Source organism: Oncorhynchus mykiss, chromosome 12, assembly GCF_057628025.1.
Source record: "Oncorhynchus mykiss isolate SJ-2025 chromosome 12, ASM5762802v1, whole genome shotgun sequence".
NCBI classification, from domain to species: Eukaryota; Metazoa; Chordata; class Actinopteri; order Salmoniformes; family Salmonidae; genus Oncorhynchus; species Oncorhynchus mykiss.
Genome location: NC_143033.1, coordinates 8,520,484 through 8,543,090, shown reverse-complemented (window position 1 = coordinate 8,543,090; position 22,607 = coordinate 8,520,484). Strand labels below are relative to the sequence as shown.

Here is a 22,607-nt window from a genome sequence, read left to right as displayed (position 1 = left end):
ACTTTGTGGCAACAGTTTGGGGAAGGCCCTTTCCTGTTTCAGCATGACAATGCACCAAGCGAGGTCCATGCAGAAATGGTTTGTCGAGATCATTGTGGAAGAACTTGACTGGCCAAACAGAGCCCTGATTTCAACCCCATCGAACACCTTTGGGATAAATTGTAACACCGACTAATCACCCACAAGTCCCTGCAGCAAAGTTCCAACATCTAGTGGAAAGCCTTCCCAGAAAAGTAGAGGCTGTTATAGCAGCAAAGGGGGTAACCAACTTCATATTACTGCCCATTATTTTGGAATGAGATGTTTGACAAACATACTTTTGGTAATCTAGCGTATCTACATAAATTCAGCAACTGCACTCTTCTCATATTACTCTGTAGGCTACTGACCTATTCAAAGCTTCCTCCTAAAACCCCCTCTGTTCAAATATGTTTCTTAGCCCTGATGAGACAGCACGAATGGTGAACCTTCTTAGTTCCCTAAAGTGACAGAGTGTCTAAGGCCTACATAAGGTGGTCATAACAAATGTTATGAAGCCTGATGCAGGAGTGGTCTGCTATTCAGTTACCTTTGCTCCAGATAACTGGCGTAAGACTTAAGGACATTCCTGGCTGAGCATGTATCATGTTTTCTCATCTAAAATGTTCAGCATTGTTGTGAGCCATGTGTCATTCTATTTATGTTTTTGGATCAGGATTTTTTCAACTTTGACCGAGTGGGGAACAATCGCTTATTCAGATAATTAGTTAAATCACATGCCAAACTAAAAAGAACATCAATACATTATACGAACGTGGACACCGCAAAACATATTTGAAAACAACAGCAGAAGGGGAACTGAACTAAATGAAGCTATATGCTGGGCCATCAGAGGTGTTGTCAATCTGCCAGTAGGCACAATGAAGATGTATGTAAAGAGTAGATGCATTGCGTGAAATAATGACCACGCCCAGCTTACCTCATTGAGATAGAGTACAGGAAACACCAGAGTCCTGATATCACCTGTTTGGCTGCAAAGAGAATGGAGGACAAAATGTTAGAACAACTTTAGAATCTAAAGCCATTGTTTGATCCTGGTGAGAAAAAAGGGAAGTGACTTACAGACATTCCGACATCAAAACCTAAACCTGCACTGTTGGAGCTAGGAACACAAGTATTTCGCTACACCCGCAATAACATCTGCTAAATGTGTGTAAGTGATCAATAACATCTGCTAAATGTGTGTAAGTGATCAATAACATCTGCTAAATGTGTGTAAGTGATCAATAACATCTGCTAAATGTGTGTAAGTGATCAATAACATTGGATTTGATTTGAAACGGACCTTAACCCCAACCTGAACTTTAACCCCTAACATTGACCTAATTTTAAGCAATTGAGAAATTCAACTTTAGTAACGTCCCCTTAATTTTTCCCTGTATGATCATTGCATGAAATCACTTTAAGAATGGACTTATATTCCCGCACTATACAAATCTATTTTCAGAATGCATTTTCTCTGTTGTAATTTTAGAACCTGCTTGTTACTAGGTTTGGGCGTTATACCGTGGTACTTGGGAAAAGCCACAGGATGGTTTTTCAATACCCTCAAAACTTTTTGAAGATTTTCAAAACAATTTGAAGATTTGTAGCGAGTTAAACCTGCAGTCAACTTGTGTAATACCTTTAGGAGAAAAAGCAGATTGCGTACCTTCACCAGTCACATTATGAAGTTCCCCCCCAGTAAAGTTGAGCCAGTCACGTGTTAGTTAGTAAATAGTACAATGGTAGAAAGAGGGAGCTGGTGAATCCATAGAGTTCTATATCTATCGGAGAGTCTCTGTGGTGCAGCACACGAGGTGATGAAACTACACATATGCAACTTACTACTAAATGTTGGGCCGTGGGCATTTACAAGTGAAAGAGAACAAGGTAAATTGTGCAAATGAAAGTTGTGATGCATGATTTTCTGAAGGAAGAGCAGCATGTGTTCGGGGCGGCAGGGTAGCCTAGTGGTTAGAGCGTTGGACTAGTAACTGGAAGGTTGCAAGTTCAAATCCCCGAGCTGACAAGGTACAAATCTGTCGTTCTGCCCCTGAACAGGCAGTTAACCCACTGTTCCTAGGCCGTCATTGAAAATAAGAATTTGTTCTTAACTGACTTGCCTAGTTAATTAAATAAAGGTAAAATAAAAATAAAAATAAATAAATGTGTACGCGGAGCAGAAGAGAGAAGAAGGGAGGAGAAGAAAACACCTAGTCGGGACAAAAATGGTAACTGTAAAGATATCTGCCAGAAGTCAAATAGCTCTGGATAAGTTATCACTGAAAATAACATCCGGTAGCCACTGGCTATGCTTGTATAACTTGATGAGCTGGATTTGCCAGTCTTCGCAATTAGTTTGTTCATTTTCACTCGTTAGCATTTAGCTAACAGTGTCTATGTGATTTCGCTATTATTAGTTTGTGCTAATTTTGGTAATAGAGGCCCAGTGGGCTTTTCTTATGATTTTAGCACCCCCTTGTGTATTATGCCGGTAATATCGTAAATCCCGGGATGAGAGAAGGATGAAAAATGAAAATCTAGATACCGCCCAAACCTACTTGTTAGCCATTTACATTTTAAACTTAATACACTACTATAGTAAGGTGTGTTTGTCAGTGCTCTGAACAAGATGAAGCCTGCCAACATCACAATCATCAGCAAGCCATTCCATACCCCATTTTCCATGTGCCGACCAGTAGATGAGTAGCGCTATGTATGTGACACCACTGAAACTGATCCACACACACCTGAACTAACCTGTAAATGCTTCTACACCTGCATTGCTTGCTGTTTGGGGTTTTAGGCTGGGTTTCTGTACAGCACTTTGAGATATCAGCTGATGTACGAAGGGCTATATAAATACATTTGATTTGATTTTGATTTGATTTAAATCTGGTGGTAGTTAGACCAGCAGGACTAACTTGATGAATTTAACCTGAACTAACCTGTAAATCTGGTGGTAGTTAGACCAGCAGGACTAACGCGATGAATTTAACCTGAACTAACCTGTAAATCTGGTGGTAGTTAGACCAGCAGGACTAACTCGATGAATTTAACCTGAACTAACCTGTAAATCTGGTGGTAGTTAGACCAGCAGGACTAACTCGATGAATTTAACCTGAACTAACCTGTAAATCTGGTGGTAGTTAGACCAGCAGGACTAACTCGATGAATTTAACCTGAACTAACCTGTAAATCTGGTGGTAGTTAGACCAGCAGGACTAACTCGATGAATTTAACCTGAACTAACCTGTAAATCTGGTGGTAGTTAGACCAGCAGGACTAACGCGATGAATTTAACCTGAACTAACCTGTAAATCTGGTGGCAGTTAGACCAGCAGGACTAACTCGATGAATTTAACCTGAACTAACCTGTAAATCTGGTGGTAGTTAGACCAGCAGGACTAACTCGATGAATTTAACCTGAACTAACCTGTAAATCTGGTGGTAGTTAGACCAGCAGGACTAACTCGATGAATTTAACCTGAACTAACCTGTAAATCTGGTGGTAGTTAGACCAGCAGGACTAACTCGATGAATTTAACCTGAACTAACCTGTAAATCTGGTGGTAGTTAGACCAGCAGGACTAACTCGATGAATTTAACCTGAACTAACCTGTAAATCTGGTGGTAGTTAGACCAGCAGGACTAACTCGATGAATTTAACCTGAACTAACCTGTAAATCTGGTGGTAGTTAGACCAGCAGGACTAACTCAATGAATTTAACCTGAACTAACCTGTAAATCTGGTGGTAGTTAGACCAGCAGGACTAACTCGATGAATTTAACCTGAACTAACCTGTAGATCTGGTGGTAGTTAGACCAGCAGGACTAACTCTATGAATTTAACCTGAACTAACCTGTAAATCTGGTGGTAGTTAGACCAGCAGGACTAATTGGATGAATTTAACCTGAACTAACCTGTAAATCTGGTGGTAGTTAGACCAGCAGAACTAACTCGATGAATTTAACCTGAACTAACCTGTAAATCTGGTGGTAGTTAGACCAGCAGGACTAACTCGATGAATTTAACCTGAACTAACCTGTAAATCTGGTGGTAGTTAGACCAGCAGGACTAACTCTATGAATTTAACCTGAACTAACCTGTAAATCTGGTGGTAGTTAGACCAGCAGGACTAACGCGATGAATTTAACCTGAACTAACCTGTAAATCTGGTGGCAGTTAGACCAGCAGGACTAACTCGATGAATTTAACCTGAACTAACCTGTAAATCTGGTGGTAGTTAGACCAGCAGGACTAACTCGATGAATTTAACCTGAACTAACCTGTAAATCTGGTGGTAGTTAGACCAGCAGGACTAACTCTATGAATTTAACCTGAACTAACCTGTAAATCTGGTGGTAGTTAGACCAGCAGGACTAATTGGATGAATTTAACCTGAACTAACCTGTAAATCTGGTGGTAGTTAGACCAGCAGGACTAACTCGATGAATTTAACCTGAACTAACCTGTAAATCTGGTGGTAGTTAGACCAGCAGGACTAACTCGATGAATTTAACCTGAACTAACCTGTAAATCTGGTGGTAGTTAGACCAGCAGGACTAACTCTATGAATTTAACCTGAACTAACCTGTAAATCTGGTGGTAGTTAGACCAGCAGGACTAACGCGATGAATTTAACCTGAACTAACCTGTAAATCTGGTGGCAGTTAGACCAGCAGGACTAACTCGATGAATTTAACCTGAACTAACCTGTAAATCTGGTGGTAGTTAGACCAGCTGGACTAACTCGATGAATTTAACCTGAACTAACCTGTAAATCTGGTGGTAGTTAGACCAGCAGGACTAACTCAATGAATTTAACCTGAACTAACCTGTAAATCTGGTGGTAGTTAGACCAGCAGGACTAACTCAATGAATTTAACCTGAACTAACCTGTAAATCTGGTGGTAGTTAGACCAGCAGGACTAACTCGATGAATTTAACCTGAACTAACCTGTAAATCTGGTGGTAGTTAGACCAGCAGGACTAACTCGATGAATTTAACCTGAACTAACCTGTAAATCTGGTGGTAGTTAGACCAGCAGGACTAACTCGATGAATTTAACCTGAACTAACCTGTAAATCTGGTGGTAGTTAGACCAGCAGGACTAACTCTATGAATTTAACCTGAACTAACCTGTAAATCTGGTGGTAGTTAGACCAGCAGGACTAACTCGATGAATTTAACCTGAACTAACCTGTAAATCTGGTGGTAGTTAGACCAGCAGGACTAACTCGATGAATTTAACCTGAACTAACCTGTAAATCTGGTGGTAGTTAGACCAGCAGGACTAACTCGATGAATTTAACCTGAACTAACCTGTAAATCTGGTGGTAGTTAGACCAGCAGGACTAACTCGATGAATTTAACCTGAACTAACCTGTAAATCTGGTGGTAGTTAGACCAGCAGGACTAACTGGAAACAACAAACTGATGTTTTGTTTTTATAACAAACCATCATGGAAACTCAATTAACTCAGTCTTAAAATATATATATATTTTTTAGCTACTTACTTAATTTAGTGACGAACAAATGAGAAAAATACAAGTAAAGTAGGGGTTACGATAAGGTCAGATGAGTGCATGGTGGACACCAGACCTGGGTTCAAATACTATTTGAAATCCTTTCCAATCCTTTTACTAGCTTGGCTTGATTGAGCTTGCCTGGTGCAATGGAACCAATAGAATAGTTCGTAAACCATGTCCACCTGGCACTCCAGGCTGACTAAAACAAAAGCTAAATGCTAAAAGATGTTTTTTTTAAAATTATTTTTTAAAAATGTAATTGAACCCAGGTCTGATGGACCATCAGAGCTAACAAGGATCCACACGATGATACAACCAGTACGTGCATATCAAATCCTCATCACAATCAATGATGTGAGGAAAGAGCACCTGTACGGGTGTACAGGGCAGAGTCAGAGTGCACTTCAGACTTACAAATACTGTTGTTCACACCCTGGTGACCATGTCAGATGTTGATGAGTTTTGACTGACCGAAGGTCACCAATGGAGTAATGATAACAGCGTAATTAACAATTCTTCAGGAAGTCTTGGCACAGTCCGTCTCTACTAAAGGCTATACGTTGTAGTCTGATGACTGTCGGCATTGATATTGTGGTTGGAGAAAATCACTTTAATTGATTGGTAATTTAGTTTTTTGTAAAAAAAAACAGGTCAGACTGGTCGGAAGAGACGACCTACAGGAAGCTTGTGTAATGAGCATGCTGGGGGTGTCCTGCCGGGAGGCCTAGCGATTAGAGTGTTGAGCCAGTAAACTGAAAGGTGGCGAATTCAAACCCCAGAGCCGCCAAGATGAGAAATCTGTCAAGTAAGGAACTGCTCCAAGGTCGCCGTTGATAATGACTGACCCTGGCCGTGACCCCACTCGCCGAGGGTGTTTCACGGGGACTTGGTATATATATATATAAATAATATAAATATATAATATATAAAATATAAATAAAATACCACTCAGCCAGGGTCTACATTCTGACCCCACACCTTGTTAAATGTTGGGTATGCTTTCTGGTATGCATACATGACTTATCTATAGAGTCAATAGGTGGGTGGGGTTGTTAGCTCACACTCAGTGAAAACGCCAAATGACTAAAAAGGCAATTTGGTTTACTCACGTCCCCTTAGTGCAATCTCAACCACAGACCTACCAGTAATGCTCATGGTTAAATTCAAGTAAGTACAGGATACACATGGTATACATCGTCCAATGAAATGCTTCCTTGCAGGTTCCTTTGAGGTCTTTCTGGGGTCAAAATGGGGTCATTTTGTTCCTCTACTAATATGGCATTTATAATATCCTACATGTTGTTTATTGTACATTGGGGGGGGGGGCTGGAGTCATTAGTTTCCAACACTGTTCTGTAATCGGGGATATATTTAGTGGGATATATTTACTTCCTCCCCCTCTCCTCTGTCAAAAGTCCATCTGTTGCAGCAACTGCACTTGGCAAGGACACACAACACACTGCTCGCACACATACACACAATGCTTGTTCACACACAGGATCTGCTGTAACTAGCTAACTAGTGTGTTTAAACAGTGTAACTGATCACTAAATTGGGCCACAGCAGATGAGGACGTCTGACATACAAGTTTCACTTCTCTCTCCACAAAGATTTATACAAAATAAATACACTTTTTTATTTATTTTTTTTAAAGCTGAGAAATAGATTAGGAAAACTTTATATTTAAAGAGATTCTCTGCTACTTTTGTTTACTTTTCAGCCAGTAGTTCTGAAAGTAGCAAAAAGCGGTCCCCGAAAATGGCCTCCTATGTCACGTCTCTCTCTCCCCCTCTGTTGGGCCTGCCCTGTAACCTCATTGGATAACGCTGGCCAGGCCTTTTGCTGTCACTCAAATTAGAGGGACTGAAGTTCATTGGCTAGAACTCAAGATTACTAGGGGGCTGTAGAGAAAATGGTACATCTTCAAGAAAACAGGCTCTTTCAAAACAGGGATTTAGTGGCTAATCGAGGCAAGCCAGTAATTCTGCTCATAGATTACGCACGTACGAAATACACAGACACATACAGCCAAACGCAGGAGGTTTAATAAAAAAAAATATTTATATATATATATATTCATCATAATAATAAAACTTAGTCACGAAAGTACCGGACCATGTCATTAAACTGTTTATCATATCTTACAGGCGATTATATCTGAGAAACAGGAGGGATCACAAAACACAATTTAGAACACTGAGATAGGAGATAGCAGGCTTCTAGGGGGGTGTTCGGTACCAGACCTCTGTTCCGTCCTCACTGTGAACCCCATTGAATACATAAAAAAAAAGTTGAACAAAATATAAAAAACTCTAGCCCTATAGCTTATGCCTACACTGCATTGAGGGCCTATGCCCTTTTGAGTAAATCTGAGCTCAGCTATTCTGTTAAAACAACTACATCCGGGTTCCCCAACTAGCGACCCGCGGGTGATTTTATTTAACAAAATCTATATCTTTATTTTTTTAATTTGTTGGATATAAAAGATTGTAAAAACACCAGCAAATCAGCTCCAAGTGATTTTACATTTTGGAAATATGTTCCAAAGTAATCCCACACATGAGAGACAGAGAGAGATATACTGTATGTGATCGTATACAAAAAAGGTAAGCAAGGTTTGACATTATGTTTTAGTAAAATATATCCGTTTGGGCTTCTTGCGGTAAATTTGCTGTCACCCCCCCCCCCCATCAATAATAATAGCTCCGCTGTTGAATCTAGTAGATCCCTGAACTGGAGCCTATGATCACGTTGTAATCAAAAATTAAAATCTTAAACTGGTGCGTTTTAAACTGTTATACATTTATACAAATCCTGTTTTTGCTTTGTCATCATGGGGTATTGTGTGTAGATTGATTAGGGGGGGGGGGAACTATTTAATCAATTTTAGAATAAGGCTGTAACGTAACAAAATGTGGGGAAAAAAAATCAAGGGGTCTGAATACTTTCCGAATGCGCTGTATGTGTTCACCTGCCTGGGAACTGCAGACGGAAATTAGCTGTTGGCTAACTATCGTACAAATATATTTTACCAAGTGTACTGAGACTTATGATTTTGGTGCACATTGTACCTGTTCAAATTAAAGTGTGTGAGTAAAATGTGAAGATATAACCGTTAGGGAATGGTTTGGTTTGAGATAGTCTTTGCTTACCTAAACACAGGAATCTTCTCCACGAACACATTCACTTGAAGTCTCTTAGCAGCCTGAAGTACGATGCCTGTAAGCTGTGGAAACAAATCAGGGTTATGAATTAATACTACTTCTCAGGTTGCCTTTTCTATTAGACCACTGAACGCAAACAGTCAGTATCTGAATAACGTGTGTGAAATGCTCGATAATGTATGTGATGTCGACAGAGGTATATTTTCTGGGTGACCTAACTATTGACTGGTCGAGCATATCAAGCTGTCCAATCAAGAAGCTTCAAACTGTAACCAGTTCAGTTTGAAATCCCCCGGTTCAGGTTATCAGTCAACCTACCAGCGTATTTACAAACAGCACATGAATGAAATCATCCACATGTATTGATCACATATTTACTAATGCTGCAGAAATGTCCTCTAAAGCAGTATCAACACCCATCGGATCTAGTGATCATAACATGGTAGCAATATGTATGAAAACCAAAGTTCCAAAGGTTAGGCCTAATATAGTGTAAGAGATCATATCAGAGGTTCTGTAGTGATTCATGTGAGAAGCAACCATATGGCACATTTATGGCACATTTTTCTTCCAGTTATTGATAAGCATGCACCTGTTAAGAAACTGTCTGTTAGAACTGCTAAATCCCTGTGGATTTATGACGAGGGACGAGGAAAAAGGAATGACAAATAAGTCTGGAGGCACAGACTTCTGACAAACATACTGTAAATTGAGAACTTATGTGAATGAACCAAAGAAGAAACAGTCAAATTACATTCAAGACGATTCCGTACTTCCAACTTTGTGGCAACAGACCCTTTCCTGATTTAGCATGGCAATGCCCCCGTGCACAAAGCGAGGTCCATGCAGAAATGGTTTGTCCAGATCAGTGTGGAAGAACTTGACTGGCCTGCACAGAGTCCTGACCCCAACCCCATCGAACACCTTTGGGATTAATTGGAACACCGACTGCAAGCCAGGCCTAATCGCCCAACATCAGTGCCCGACCTCACTAATGCTCGTGGCTGAACGGAAGCAAGTCCCCGCAGTAAAGTTCCAACCTAGAAGAGTGTAGGCTGTTATAGCAGCAAAGGGGGGGACCAACTTCATATTAATACCCATGATTTTGGAATGAGATGTTCAACGAGCTGGTGTCCAAATACTTTTGGTCATGTAATGTATTTCAAAACTATAAGCATTATATTTGGGAGAAAAATAAAAATCACTCACTAAACCCCATCTAAATGTTGTAATGAATAATGTGGCAGTTAAGCATGTTGAGGGGACTAAACTTGGTAAATCTAGATTGGAAACTAACATGGTCAAAACATGACGCAACGGCTGCTAAGATGGGGATAGGTCCGACCTGCTAAGATGGGGATAGGTCCGACCTGCTAAGATGGGGATAGGTCCGACCTGCTAAGATGGGGATAGGTTCGACCTGCTAAGATGGGGATAGGTCCGATCGTGATAAAGCGCTGCTCTGCTTTCTCGACATCACAATCAACTAAACAAGTCCTACAGGCCCTAGTTTTATCACACCTGGACTACTGCCCAGTTATATGGTCAAGTGCTGCAAAGAGGGAAATACACAACAAATTCCAGTTGGCCCAGAACAGAGCAGTACGGCTGGCCATTAAATATACAAGGAGGGCTAATATCAATAACATATAAACTCAGCAACAAAATAAACATCCCCTTTTTCAGAACCCTGTCTTTCAAAGATAATTCCCCCCAATAATATCCAAATAACTTCACAGACCTTCATTGTAAAGGGTGTGAACACTGTTTCCCATGCTTGTTCAATGAACCATAAACAATTAATGAACATGCACCTGTGGAATGGTCGTTAAGACACTAACAGCTTACAGACGGTAGGCAATTATGGTCACAGTTATGAAAACTTAGGACACTAAAGAGTCCTTTCTACTGAAAAACACCAAAAGAAAGATGCCCAGAGTCCCTGCTCATCTGCGTGAACGTGCCTTAGGCATGCTGCAAGGAGGCATGAGGACTGCAGATGTGGCCAAGACAATAAATTGCTATGTCTGTACTGTAAGACGCCTAAGACAGCGCTACAGGGAGACAGGACGGACAGCTGATCATCTTCGAAGTGGCAGACCACGTGTAACAACACCTGCACAGGATCAGTACACCCGAAATTCACAAATGCGGGACAGGTACAGGATGGCAACAACAACTGCCCGAGTTACACCAGGAACGCGCAATCCCTCCATCAATGCTCAGACTGTCCGCAATAGGCTGAGAGAGGCTGGACTGAGGGCTTGTAGGCCTGTTGTAAGGCAGGTCCTCACCAGACATCACCGGCAACAACGTCGCCTATGGGCACAAACCCACCGTCGCTGGACCAGACAGGACTGGCAAAAAGTGCTCTTCACTGATGAGACGCGGTTTTGTCTCACCAGGGGTGATGGTCGGATTCGCATTTATTGTCGAAGGAATGAGCGTTACACCGAGGCCTGTACTCTGGAGCGGGATCAATCTGGAGGTGGAGGGTCCGTCATGGTCTGGGGCGGTGTGTCATAGCATCATCGGACTGAGCTTGCTGTCAATCTCAACGCTGTGCGTTACAGGGACGACATCCTCCTCCCTCATGTGGTACCCTTCCTGCAGGCTCATCCTGACATGACCCTCCAGCATGAAGATGCCACCAGCCATACTGCTCATTCTGTGCGTGATTTCCTGCAAGACAGGAATGTCAGTGTTCTGCCATGGCCAGCGAAGAGCCCGGATCTCAATCCCATTGAGCACGTCTGGGACCTGCTGGATCGGAGGGTGAGGGCTAGGACCATTCCCCCCAGAAATGTCCAGGAACTTGCAGGTACCTTGGTGGAAGAGTGGGGTAACATCTCACAGCAAGAACTGGCAAATCCGGTGCAGTCCATGAGGAGGAGATGCACTGCGGTACTTAATGCAGCTGGTGGCCACACCAGATACTGACTGTTACTTTTGATTTTGACCACCCCCTTTGTTCAGGGACAAATTATTCCATTTCTGTTAGTCACATGTCTGTGGAAGTTGTTCAGTTTGTGCCTCAAATTGTTGAATCTTGTTATGTTCATACAAATATTTACACATGTTAAGTTTGCTGAAAATAAACGCAGTTAACAGTGAGAGGACGTTTCTTTTTTTGCTGAGTTTCTGTTAATCTCTCCTGGCTCAAAGTAGAGGACAGATTGACTGCAACACTATTTGTCTTTGTGATAGGTATTGACGTGTTGAAAGCACAGAACTGTCTGTTCAAACAGCTAACATACAGCTACATACCCTCCACAAGACATTCCACCAGGGGTCTCTTCACAGTTCCTAAATCCATAACAGAGGCTCGGAAACACACAGAAATATACACGGAACTCTTCCAAATCAGGTAACTCAAGCTAGCAAAATGTTATTTAAAGATAGGGTTAGGTACTTGGGTTAGCAGTGTGGTTAGGGTTAAAATCTGATGTTATGTCTATGTGGTTGTTTCAGCTAGTGACCACTCTGCAGAACAAGACTCATGACGAAAAATGCTTACCTGCGTTAAAATGGCTAATAACTACTGCTCTCCCAGACTATCCACACTGACTTTATGCCCATCCACAGGTCTCTACCCACTCAAACAATAATCATTGATTAGATGTATTACTCCATCACACTGCTGTCCATTGATTATTGATTGCCACTACCATTAGTATTCATCTGGGCTCCCGAGTGGCGCAGCGGTCTAAGGCACTGCATCTCAGTGCTAGAGGCGTCATTACAGACCCTGGTTCAATTCCAGGCCGTATCACTGCTCGTGATTGGGAGTCCCATTGGACAGTGCACAATTGGCCCAGCGTTGTCAGGGTTTGGTCGAGGTAGGCCGTCATTGTAAATAAGAATTTGTTCTTAATTGACTTACCTAGTAAAATAAAAGGTTAAATACAATTTGAAGAAAAAAAACTGCTACTTGTCACTATTACTCCTGTTTAGATGTATATATTACCATAAGTATTTATTAATTACTGTTTACATGTATATATTACCATAAGTATTTATAAATTACTGTTTAGATGTATATATTACCATAAGTATTTATAAATTCCTAGTACCAGTCACTTTATATGTATAAACCAGCATCGACCAATTTAGTACAACACATTGTGTACTATACAAATGTACACTATAAAATGTACAATATGTGTGTGTGTGTGTGTGTGTGTGTGTTTCAAAGTTTATTTGCCACGTACACAGGATACAACAGGTGTAAAACAGCACAGTGAAATTATCACCTTGAGAGCTCTTTCCCGACAAAACAATAATGATGATAATAATGATAATAGAATAACAAATTTAATGAAGAATTAAAACCATCACAAGAACTACGATGCATCTCAAATTGTACCCCATTCCTTATATAAGGCCCATAGAGCACTGGTCTAAAGTAGTGCACTACATAAGGATAGGGTTCCATAGGGCTCTGATCTAAAGTAGTACACTATATAGGGAATAGGGCCCCATAGGGCTCTGGTCTAAAGTAGTGCACTATATATAGGGAATAGGGTTCCATAGGGCTCTGGTCTAAAGTAGTGCACTACATAGGGATAGGGTTCCATAGGGCTCTGGTCTAAAGTAGTGCACTATATATAGGGAATAGGGTTCCATAGGGCTCTGGTCTAAACTAGTGCACTATATAGGGAATAGGGTTCCATAGGGCTCTGGTTAAAAGTAGTGCACTACATAGGGAATAGGGTGCCATTTTGGGACACAACCCTAGTCTCTTATCTTTAGTGTCTCTACGCCTGGTACTAAGCCACTCCAACTGCACCACAAACAGCTCTATAAACAACAGCTTATCAACAGGAAGGACTTTATACACACTGCCTCTGACTGGCCTTGGCTCAGGAAGAGCACTGGGTCGTGTTCATTAGTGCACACCGTTGCAAAACATTTTGCAATGAAAAACCAAGCTTTTCTTACTGGCTAGATTTAGGTAGTTACTGTAATTTGTCTCCTGAGCATCATAGTATGTGTGTGTGTCCACTTTGTGTGAATTAGTGAGATTATCCTTCTGTAGTAAAAAAATAATAAATAAATATCACCCAGAATAAAATGCTCTGAAAATTATGACCTGTTCTACTGAAGTGGTAATAGTGTTCCCTCTAGTGGTCAAACTGAAAACATGCAGATGCCAGAGGTAAGGTACTTTTGGCAAAAGGTTATACACTGAACAAAAATATAAAATGCAACATGTAAAGTGTTGGTCCCGTGTTTCATGAGCTGAAATAAAAGATCCCAGAAATGTTCCATACGCACAAAAGGCTTATTTCTCTCAAATTCTGTGCACAAATGTGTTTACATCCCTGTTAGTGAGTATTTGTCCTTTGCCAAGATAATCCATCCACCTGACAGGTGTGGCATATGAAGCTGATTAAACAGCATTACACAGGTGCACCTTGCGCCGGGGACAATAAAAGGCCACTAAAATGTGCAGTTGTGTCACAACGCAATGCCACAGATGTCTCAAGTTTTGAGGGAGAGCGCAAATGGCATGCAGACTGCAGGAATGTCCACCAGAGCTGTTGCCAGAGAACGTTCATTTCTCTACCATAAGCCACCTCCAACATTATTTTAGACAATTTGGCAGCACATCCAACTGGCCTCACACACAGATCACGTGTAACCACGTCAGCCCAGGTCCTCCCCACATCCGGCTTCTTCTCCTACGGGATTGTCTGGGTCCAGCCATCCGGACATCTGATGAAACTGTGGGTTTGCACAAGCAAAGAATTTCTGCACAGAAAACGTCTCAGGGAAGCTCATCTGTGTGCTCGTCATCCTCACCAGGGTCTTGACCTGACTGGTGTCTTAACCAACTTCAGTGGTCAAATGCTCACATTCCCTTGGCCACTGGCACGCTGGAGAACTGTGCTCTTCACAGATGAATCCAGGTTTCAACTGTACGGGCAGATGACAGACGTGTGGGTGAGCGGTTTGCCGATGTCAACGTTGTGAACAGAGTGCCCCATGGTGGCGGTGGGGTTATGGTATGGGGCAGGCATAAGCTACGGACAACAAACACAATGGCAATTTCAATGTACAGATATACCGTGACCAGATCCTGAGGCCCATTGTCGTGCTATTCATCCGCCACCTCATGTTTCATCATGATAATGCACAGCCCTGTTGTAAGGATCTGTACACATTTCCTGGAAGCGGAAAATGTCCCAGTTCTCCACTGGCCTGAATACTCACCAGACATGTCACCCATTGAGCATGTTTGGGATGCTCTGGATCGACGTGTATGACAGTGTGTTCCAGTTCTCGTCAATATCCAGCAACTTCGCACACCCACTGAAGAGGAGTGTGACAACATTCCACAGGCCACAATCAACAGCCTGATCAACTCTATGTAAAGGAGATGTTTCACGCTGCATGAAGCAAAATGGTGGTCACACCAGATACTGACTGGTTTTCTGATCCACACCCCTATTTTTTTATTAAGGTACTGTATCTGTGACCAACAGATGCATATCTGTATTCCCATTTGTGTGATAATCCATAGATTAGGGCCTAACGAAATTATTTAAATTGACTGATTTCCTTATATGAACTGTAACTCAGTAAAAATCTTTTAAAAATTGTTACATGTTGCATTTATATTTCTGTTCAGTTTACATACCGGGTTGATATCTATGATGGTTTCGTGTTGCTCCTTGTTTGGTTTCATCCCGAAGATGTCTTTGACAAACTTCTCATCTGCCTGGTAGAAGTGTGGAGAAGACATGACGATCGGAGCATCTAGGATGGGAAATATGATACAACATTGAGATGACATTTTTTTCCCCCCCGAAACCTCATTGGGTTAATAATGGACCTCAGACAGATGATGTTTTGAATCCATATGGTTACAGTCCTGACTAGGAGTGGCTCAGTTGATAAGAGTGTGGCATTGACTAGTACCGACAAGGTTGCGGGTTCAACCCCCGTAGGGATCACATAAAAAACATATGCCCTCAATGTATAAAATTGACGGGCCAAGTGGCACAGAAAATACATTGTATATTATTACCTTGTTTGCAGGCACTGACTTGGAGCACGCCAGAGCCCAGACAGTTCCCTGGTGGGGAACAGAAACCAGCGTTCTCTGTTGTGTTGGCAAATACCTTGCTGGGTGGAGAGAACCTGTAGCCTGGGACGCCCATCACACTGCTCTCCTCCTCATAGATGGCATAGATAGATCTGACAAAGAGGACAATGAACAGAGCACAGATTAATCTACTGTGAAAGAGGAGATACATAAATGTTTACAAACACATGGAGTAGCAAGCTAGCCAACTCATGCAAGATTTTGTTCTGGGTTCAGTAATTACAGGAGTGTTAGTGGAATGTAAACATCATTAAAAGCATTCTGAAACATGAAAGCTATTGAGAGAAGTAACTTTGTTGGGACAACTCTGTACAGACTGTCCTGTAAAACCAGAACTTGATTAAAAAATGTATATTTTTACCAGGCAAGAACAAATTCTTATTTTACAATGACGGCCTACCGAGGAACAGTGGGTTAACTGGTCTAGGAACAGTGGGTTAACTGGTCTAGGAACAGTGGGTTAACTGCCTTGTTCAGGGGAAGAACGACAGATTTTTAACCTTTCAGTTACTAGTCCAACGCTCTAACCACTAGACTACCTGCCGCGTCTACGCTCTAACCACTAGACTACCTGCCGCCTCTACGCTCTAACCACTAGACTACCTGCCGCCTCTACGCTCTAACCACTAGACTACCTGCCGCCTCTACGCTCTAACCACTAGACTACCTGCCGCCTCTACGCTCTAACCACTAGACTACCTGCCGCCTCTACGCTCTAACCACTAGACTACCTGCCGCCTCTACGCTCTAACCACTAGACTACCTGCCGCCTCTACGCTCTAACCACTAGACTACCTGCCGCCTCTACGCTCTAACCACTAGACTACCTGCCGCCTCTACGCTCTAACCACTAGACTACCTGCCGCCTCTACGCTCTAACCACTAGACTACCTGCCGCCTCTACACTCTAACCACTAGACTACCTGCCGCCTCCACACTCTAACCACTAGACTACCTGCCGCCTCTACACTCTAACCACTACACTACCTGCCGCCTCTACACTCTAACCACTACACTACCTGCCGCCTCTACACTCTAACCACTACACTACCTGCCGCCTCTACACTCTAACCACTAGACTACCTGCCGCCTCATGCATTCAGTTTGACTTCATCACACCCTATTAACCTGTATATTTTTAACTACTGTTCTGTCTTTTTGCAATGACTTGTATCCTTGTGAATAGTCCATTAGGGCTGTGGCAGTCATGAAATTGTCAGCCGGTGATTGTCAAGCAAATAACTGCCCGGTCTCAAGGACCCAAAACACAAACACATTTAACATCTCCTGGCTTCCACGAATAGCTTACATGCCCCTGACGCAGACATTTAGAACATCTACATTTTAAAAAGTGGAACATGCGAACGTCACAAAATACATTTAGAAATCCATGTTATTCAATTATTGCACCCATAGTGCTCACGCGCGCCAAAGAGCGTCTGCGATGCCAAGGGCTAAAATAGAACTCCTTTCTATTTCTGACGCAGATCGCGCTGAAAGTCCTGCCTCTCCCGTCTCCTCATTGGTTTATAGAAGGAGGTACCCACGTGCCATCTCCTCATTGGTTATACCCACGTGCGTGATCGAAAGACGAACTGTTTTGCCAGTTGTCGTGGTAAAAGATGCCGATCACCATATAAGTTCAAAGATGAAAAAGCCTGGTAGGAGGAGAGATGACTAGAAACGATTTGGTTGGCCGTTTTATGTGTGGATTAATTATCGGAGTAGAGGACCTTGTGCATTTCAGGTAAAATAACTCAATGTTTATATCCCAGGACAAACTAGCTAGCAACAGCAAGCTAGCTAAATAGGACAAATTAGCTAGCAAGTGCAAGCTAACTAGCTAAATTGCCATACATGTTTAATGCTTTTCGATCTGTCCCCAAATTAATATAATTGGTTCAGAGTTTAAAAAAATATTTTAACCTGCGTGTCGTGATCGCGTTTGGCGTAGGGGGACAAAATAAATGTACGCACGATGGCGCACGCGCGCAGCAGGTTTGGGTTCCGTGTAATAAATCCATGTAATACAGCCTACACCATCACAATAAATCCATTATTTATTTTAGACAGGTCTAAAGGAACATGATATGAAGAAAATGTAGTCTATTTCAGAAGAACAGAATACTCTGAGTTGTCCTTATGTTAGGCCCTGATCGGGCTATGCCATATGGCTGTGAGCTATATTATACCCTGACGAAGACAGCTCGTCTGTTGAAACGTTGGTTATTAGGTTATTATTGCATCTGAGCTCTTAAGAGTGTGCGGCTCTCCTTTTATTTTTAATGTGGGATACACTAGTTCATTTAACAGACAAGACTTGCTTAGAAATCCGTGGTATTATTTTATAGTATAAATAAAAACTATTTTCTCCAAACCATTTGAGGGAGTGCGTACATGTGGCTATTCTGTATTGAGGGTTAACAAAGGAATAGGTGCCCCTATATGCTTAATTTCGAGTTATTTATGCAACTTTAGTTGTGATACAAACGTTGGGCTATTATGTTTTGATATTTGTTTTCTCTCTCTCCAATTTCGATCTTGTCTCATCGCTGCAACTCACCAACGGGCTCGGGAGAGGCGAAAGGTTGAGTCATGCGTCCTCCCAAACGTGACCCGCCAAACCGCGCTTCTTAACACCCGTCCACTTAACCTGGACGCCAGCCTACACCAATGTGTCAGAGGAAACACCGTTCAACTGACGACTGAGGTCAGCCTGCAGGCACCCGGCCCGCCACAAGGAGTCACTAGAGAGCGATGAGTCAAGTAAAGCCCCCCCGGCCAAACTCTCCCCTCACCCGGACGACGCTGGGCCAATTGTGCACTGCCCTATGGGACTCCCGATCACAGCCGGTTGTGATGCAGCCCGGGATCGCACCAAGGTCTGTAGTGACACCTCTAGCACTGCGTTGCAGTGCTTTAGACCGCTGCGCCACTCGGGAGACCCATAATACATTCTAAGGCTGTATGATGCGACTAATGATCATTTTTAAAAAAAGTTGCATGAAAAGGCAAAGCTCTGTTTTGTTTTTTGTGCCGGCTGTACGCGCTTCAGTCTCCCATTCACAATTTGACAAGCACTTGATAATGCCTCCAATTACCCGGCGACATGCTCTTTGTGGGGCTGTAATGCCCCCTCCTTTTGCAGCCAGTGGTCGTTGTGGCCTTAGGCTGAATTTAATAATTATAATTCCCTTACATTTACATTTTAGTCAGTTAGCAGACGGTCTTATCCAGAGCAACTTACAGTAGTGAGTGCATATATATTCATATTAGTTTTCGCACTGGTCCCCCGTGGGAATTGAACTCACAACACTGGCGTTGCAAGTGCCATGCTCTACCAACTGAGACACACGGGACTGTGTGCTCCGGCGGACATCTCACCTCACATGGCTCTCTCAGGAATTCATATTAGCCTTCAAGTGATCAGGTCTTTCTCACAGGTTACAAGTGAAGACAGACATGTCAGAGACGCAACCTTATTGAATTCCGGGGCGCATATTGATGTTAGAGGAACCGGCATGCGCCGTTTCCTGCCTTACTGCACACAAGCTGGGCATCGTTCAAAAGCGATAATATATCATTCACAAGTGATAGGCTAATATTGTCACCCACCCTACGATTCTTGATTTCATCTTGTCTATACATATACTACTATATGTGTGAATTTGTATTGATTTGGAATGGACCATTATCATGCACCTTTCTCGAAACAGGGGCAAAAAATACATGTAATCTATGCACTTAAATAGCCCATGGTTAATTTTAATGCCAGTCAGGTAGGCTATACTCCTGTTATAAAGAGAAGCAATGTGCTAAATATTAGGAAAGTTGAGAAATAGAAATAGTCGGCCTAGCCTATAGAAAGCTGATAGGAGCCTCTTCTTTTTAATAGAGGCCATCAAAACTGGATTCTCACTCAATTGCATAGCCTATAGAAATGTTGCGCAACATGAGCTGTCCGAGTGATTAGAGGGACAATAGGGTGCTGACTACCAGGTAGTTTGCTAGTTTGGTAGACTACTAATGACCATCAGCAGCATCAGAGCAAGGAGAAGCCTAGTTACTAAAACGGTCACGTGGAAATTGACTGCGGCCATGACTCGTGACCGCCGGTGTGGCGGTAATACAAACCCCCGTAACAGGCCTATACTCAACTCATGCATTTTAGTTAAATGTATTTAATTTGCAAACAGGCTGAATAATAGTAACTTGTGATGACAAACTCTGAAAATAATGTAAACGTAGAGGAAGCACCCATGACAGAGACATGAGAGTTCAGACCCAAAACCAACCTGCAGAGATCAGAGGAAAACATGTAGAGGGTCTCGTTCTTGGTGATGATTGGATGAAAGGAGGCCCCATTGGTCCCATTGATCATGTTACACTCATCTGTGGTCCACCAATTCAGAGAGCTGCATGCAGAGAACACATGGTCATCACGGTTATCACTTCAAATGGATTCTGACTGTATTCGCCTCCTGTGAAATCTAGATCACATACACTCTAACCACTAGGCTACTTGCCGCCCTAGGTAGTGGTCAATGAGTTCAGGTCTACACTACCAGACAATAGTTTTAGAACACCTACTCATTCAAGGGTTTTTCTTTATTTTGACAATTTTCTACATTGTAGAATAGTAGTGAAGACATCAAAACAATGAAATAACAGCTATGGAATCATGTAGTAACCAAAAAAAAAAGTTAAATCAAAATGTTACATTTGAGATTCTTCAAATAGCCACCCTTTGTCTTGATGTGACAGCTTTGCACACCCATGGCATTCTCTCAACCAGCTTCATGAGGTAGTCACCTGGAATGCATTTCAATTAACACGTGTACCTCGTTAATTTGCGTAATTTCTTTACTCCTTAATGTGTTTGAGCCAATCAGTTGAGTGGTGACAAGGTGGGGGTGGTATACAGAAGATGGTATTTTACCAAATAGAAGTCCGTATTATGTCAAGAACAGCTCAAATAAGTAAAGAGAAACGACAGTCCATCATAACTTTAAGACATGAAGGTCAGTCAATCCGGAAAAATTCAAGAACTTTTAAAGTTTCTTCAAGTGCAGTCGCAAAACCCATCAATCGCTATGATGAAACTGGCTCTCATGAGGACCGCCACAGGAAAGGAAGACCCAGAGCTTTCGCTGCTGCAGAGGACAAGTTCATTAGAGATACCAGCCTCAGAAATTGCAGCCCAAATAAATGCTTTAGAGTTCAAGTAACAGACACATCTCAACATCAACTGTTCAGAGGGGACTGTGTGAATCAGGCCTTCATGGTCGAATTGCTGCAAAGAAACCACTACTAAAGGACACCAATAAGAAGAGACTTGCTTGGGCCAAGAAACACGAGCAATGGACATCAGACCAGTGGAAATCTGTCGTTTGGACTCCAGAGCAAATTGGAGATTTTTGGTCCCAATTGCCATGTATTTGTGAGACTCGGTGTGGGTGAGCGGATGATCTCCACATGTGTATTTCCCACAGTAAAGCATGGAAGTGGAGGTGTGATGGTGTGTGGGTGGTTTGCTGGTGACGCTGTCTGTGAATGATTTACAATTCATGGCACACTTAACCAACATGATTACCACAGCATTCTGCAGTAATACGCCATCCCATCTGGTTTGGGCTTAGTGGGACTATAATTTGTTGTTCAACAGGACAATGACCCAACACACCTCCAGGCTGTGTAAGGGCTATTTGACCAATAAGGAGAGTGATGGAGTGCTGCATCAGATGACCTGGCATCCACAATCCCCTGACCTCAACCAAATTGAGATGGTTTGGGATCAGTTGTACCAAAAGAGTGAAGGAAAAGCAGCCAAGAAGTGCACAGCATATGTGGGAAGTCCTTCAAGACAGTTGGAAAAGCATTCCAGGTCAAGCTGGTTGAGAGAATACCAAGAGTGTGCAAAGCTGTCATCAAGGCAAAGGGTGGCTATTTGAAGAATCTCAAATATATTTTAATTTGTTTTAACACTTTTTTGGTTACTACATGATTCCATATGTGTTATTTCATAGTTTTGATGTCTTCACTATTATTCTACAAAGTAGAAAATAGTACAAAAAAGAAACACTTGAATGAGTAGGTGTTCTAAAACTTTTGACCAGTAGTGTATATGTTTAGGCAGCAGCCACTCTGTGCTAGTGATGGCTATTTAACAGGTGGCTATTTAATAAGGTATCCTTTTTTTGTTTTTAAAAATCCCAAAAAACTGTTTGTGCTGTCATTATGGGATATTGTGTGTAGATTGTTGAGGGGAGAAAAAAAAATCATATTTAATCCATTTTAGAATAAGGCTGTAACGTAACAAAATGTGGAAAAAGTCAAGGGGTCTGATCACAAACTGAACAATTAGATTACAGGTGAAATGAGTTTGTGTTTATGGTCATCCTTGACAATAGGAGGCCTAATACCTTCGTATTTATATGTTTATAAAATAGTACGGGTGTGGAATGTTCTATAGAAGGCTTACTTTTGACCCTTCCACTGATCTATAACGGCAAAGTCCTTATAACTCTGCTGACCGGTCAGAAACACATACTCTCCGTCATCTGTAGCATTTTGCTGAAATACAAAAACAGAACCACCATGAAACGCCCACCTCCTTCGTGAGTTCATAAAAACAGAATACTGATCTAGAGACTCAAAATCGTTGACATGTAAAACAGTGTGTTGAATCTGAAACAATGTTTTCTATAGACATTTACATGACAAGGCTTTCATAGATCTAATTCTATACTTGCTTTACGGAAGTGACTATTTACAAAA

At 42.1% G+C, this 22,607-nt stretch overlaps 1 protein-coding gene across 1 annotated transcript in view; it reads right to left on the bottom strand.

Moving 5' to 3' along the window:
- The window catches only part of scarb2c (scavenger receptor class B, member 2c), a 51,721-nt gene that overhangs the window by 9,035 nt on the left and 20,079 nt on the right, over positions 1 to 22,607 (bottom strand). The window contains exons 5-10 of the mRNA XM_021622581.3: positions 22,312 to 22,403; positions 20,126 to 20,245; positions 15,753 to 15,922; positions 15,363 to 15,481; positions 8,708 to 8,781; positions 959 to 1,010 (exon numbers count right to left, since the gene is read on the bottom strand). Of these exons, the coding sequence (XP_021478256.3) occupies positions 959 to 1,010; positions 8,708 to 8,781; positions 15,363 to 15,481; positions 15,753 to 15,922; positions 20,126 to 20,245; positions 22,312 to 22,403 (627 nt within the window). The remainder of the gene's footprint in view (positions 1 to 958; positions 1,011 to 8,707; positions 8,782 to 15,362; positions 15,482 to 15,752; positions 15,923 to 20,125; positions 20,246 to 22,311; positions 22,404 to 22,607) is intronic.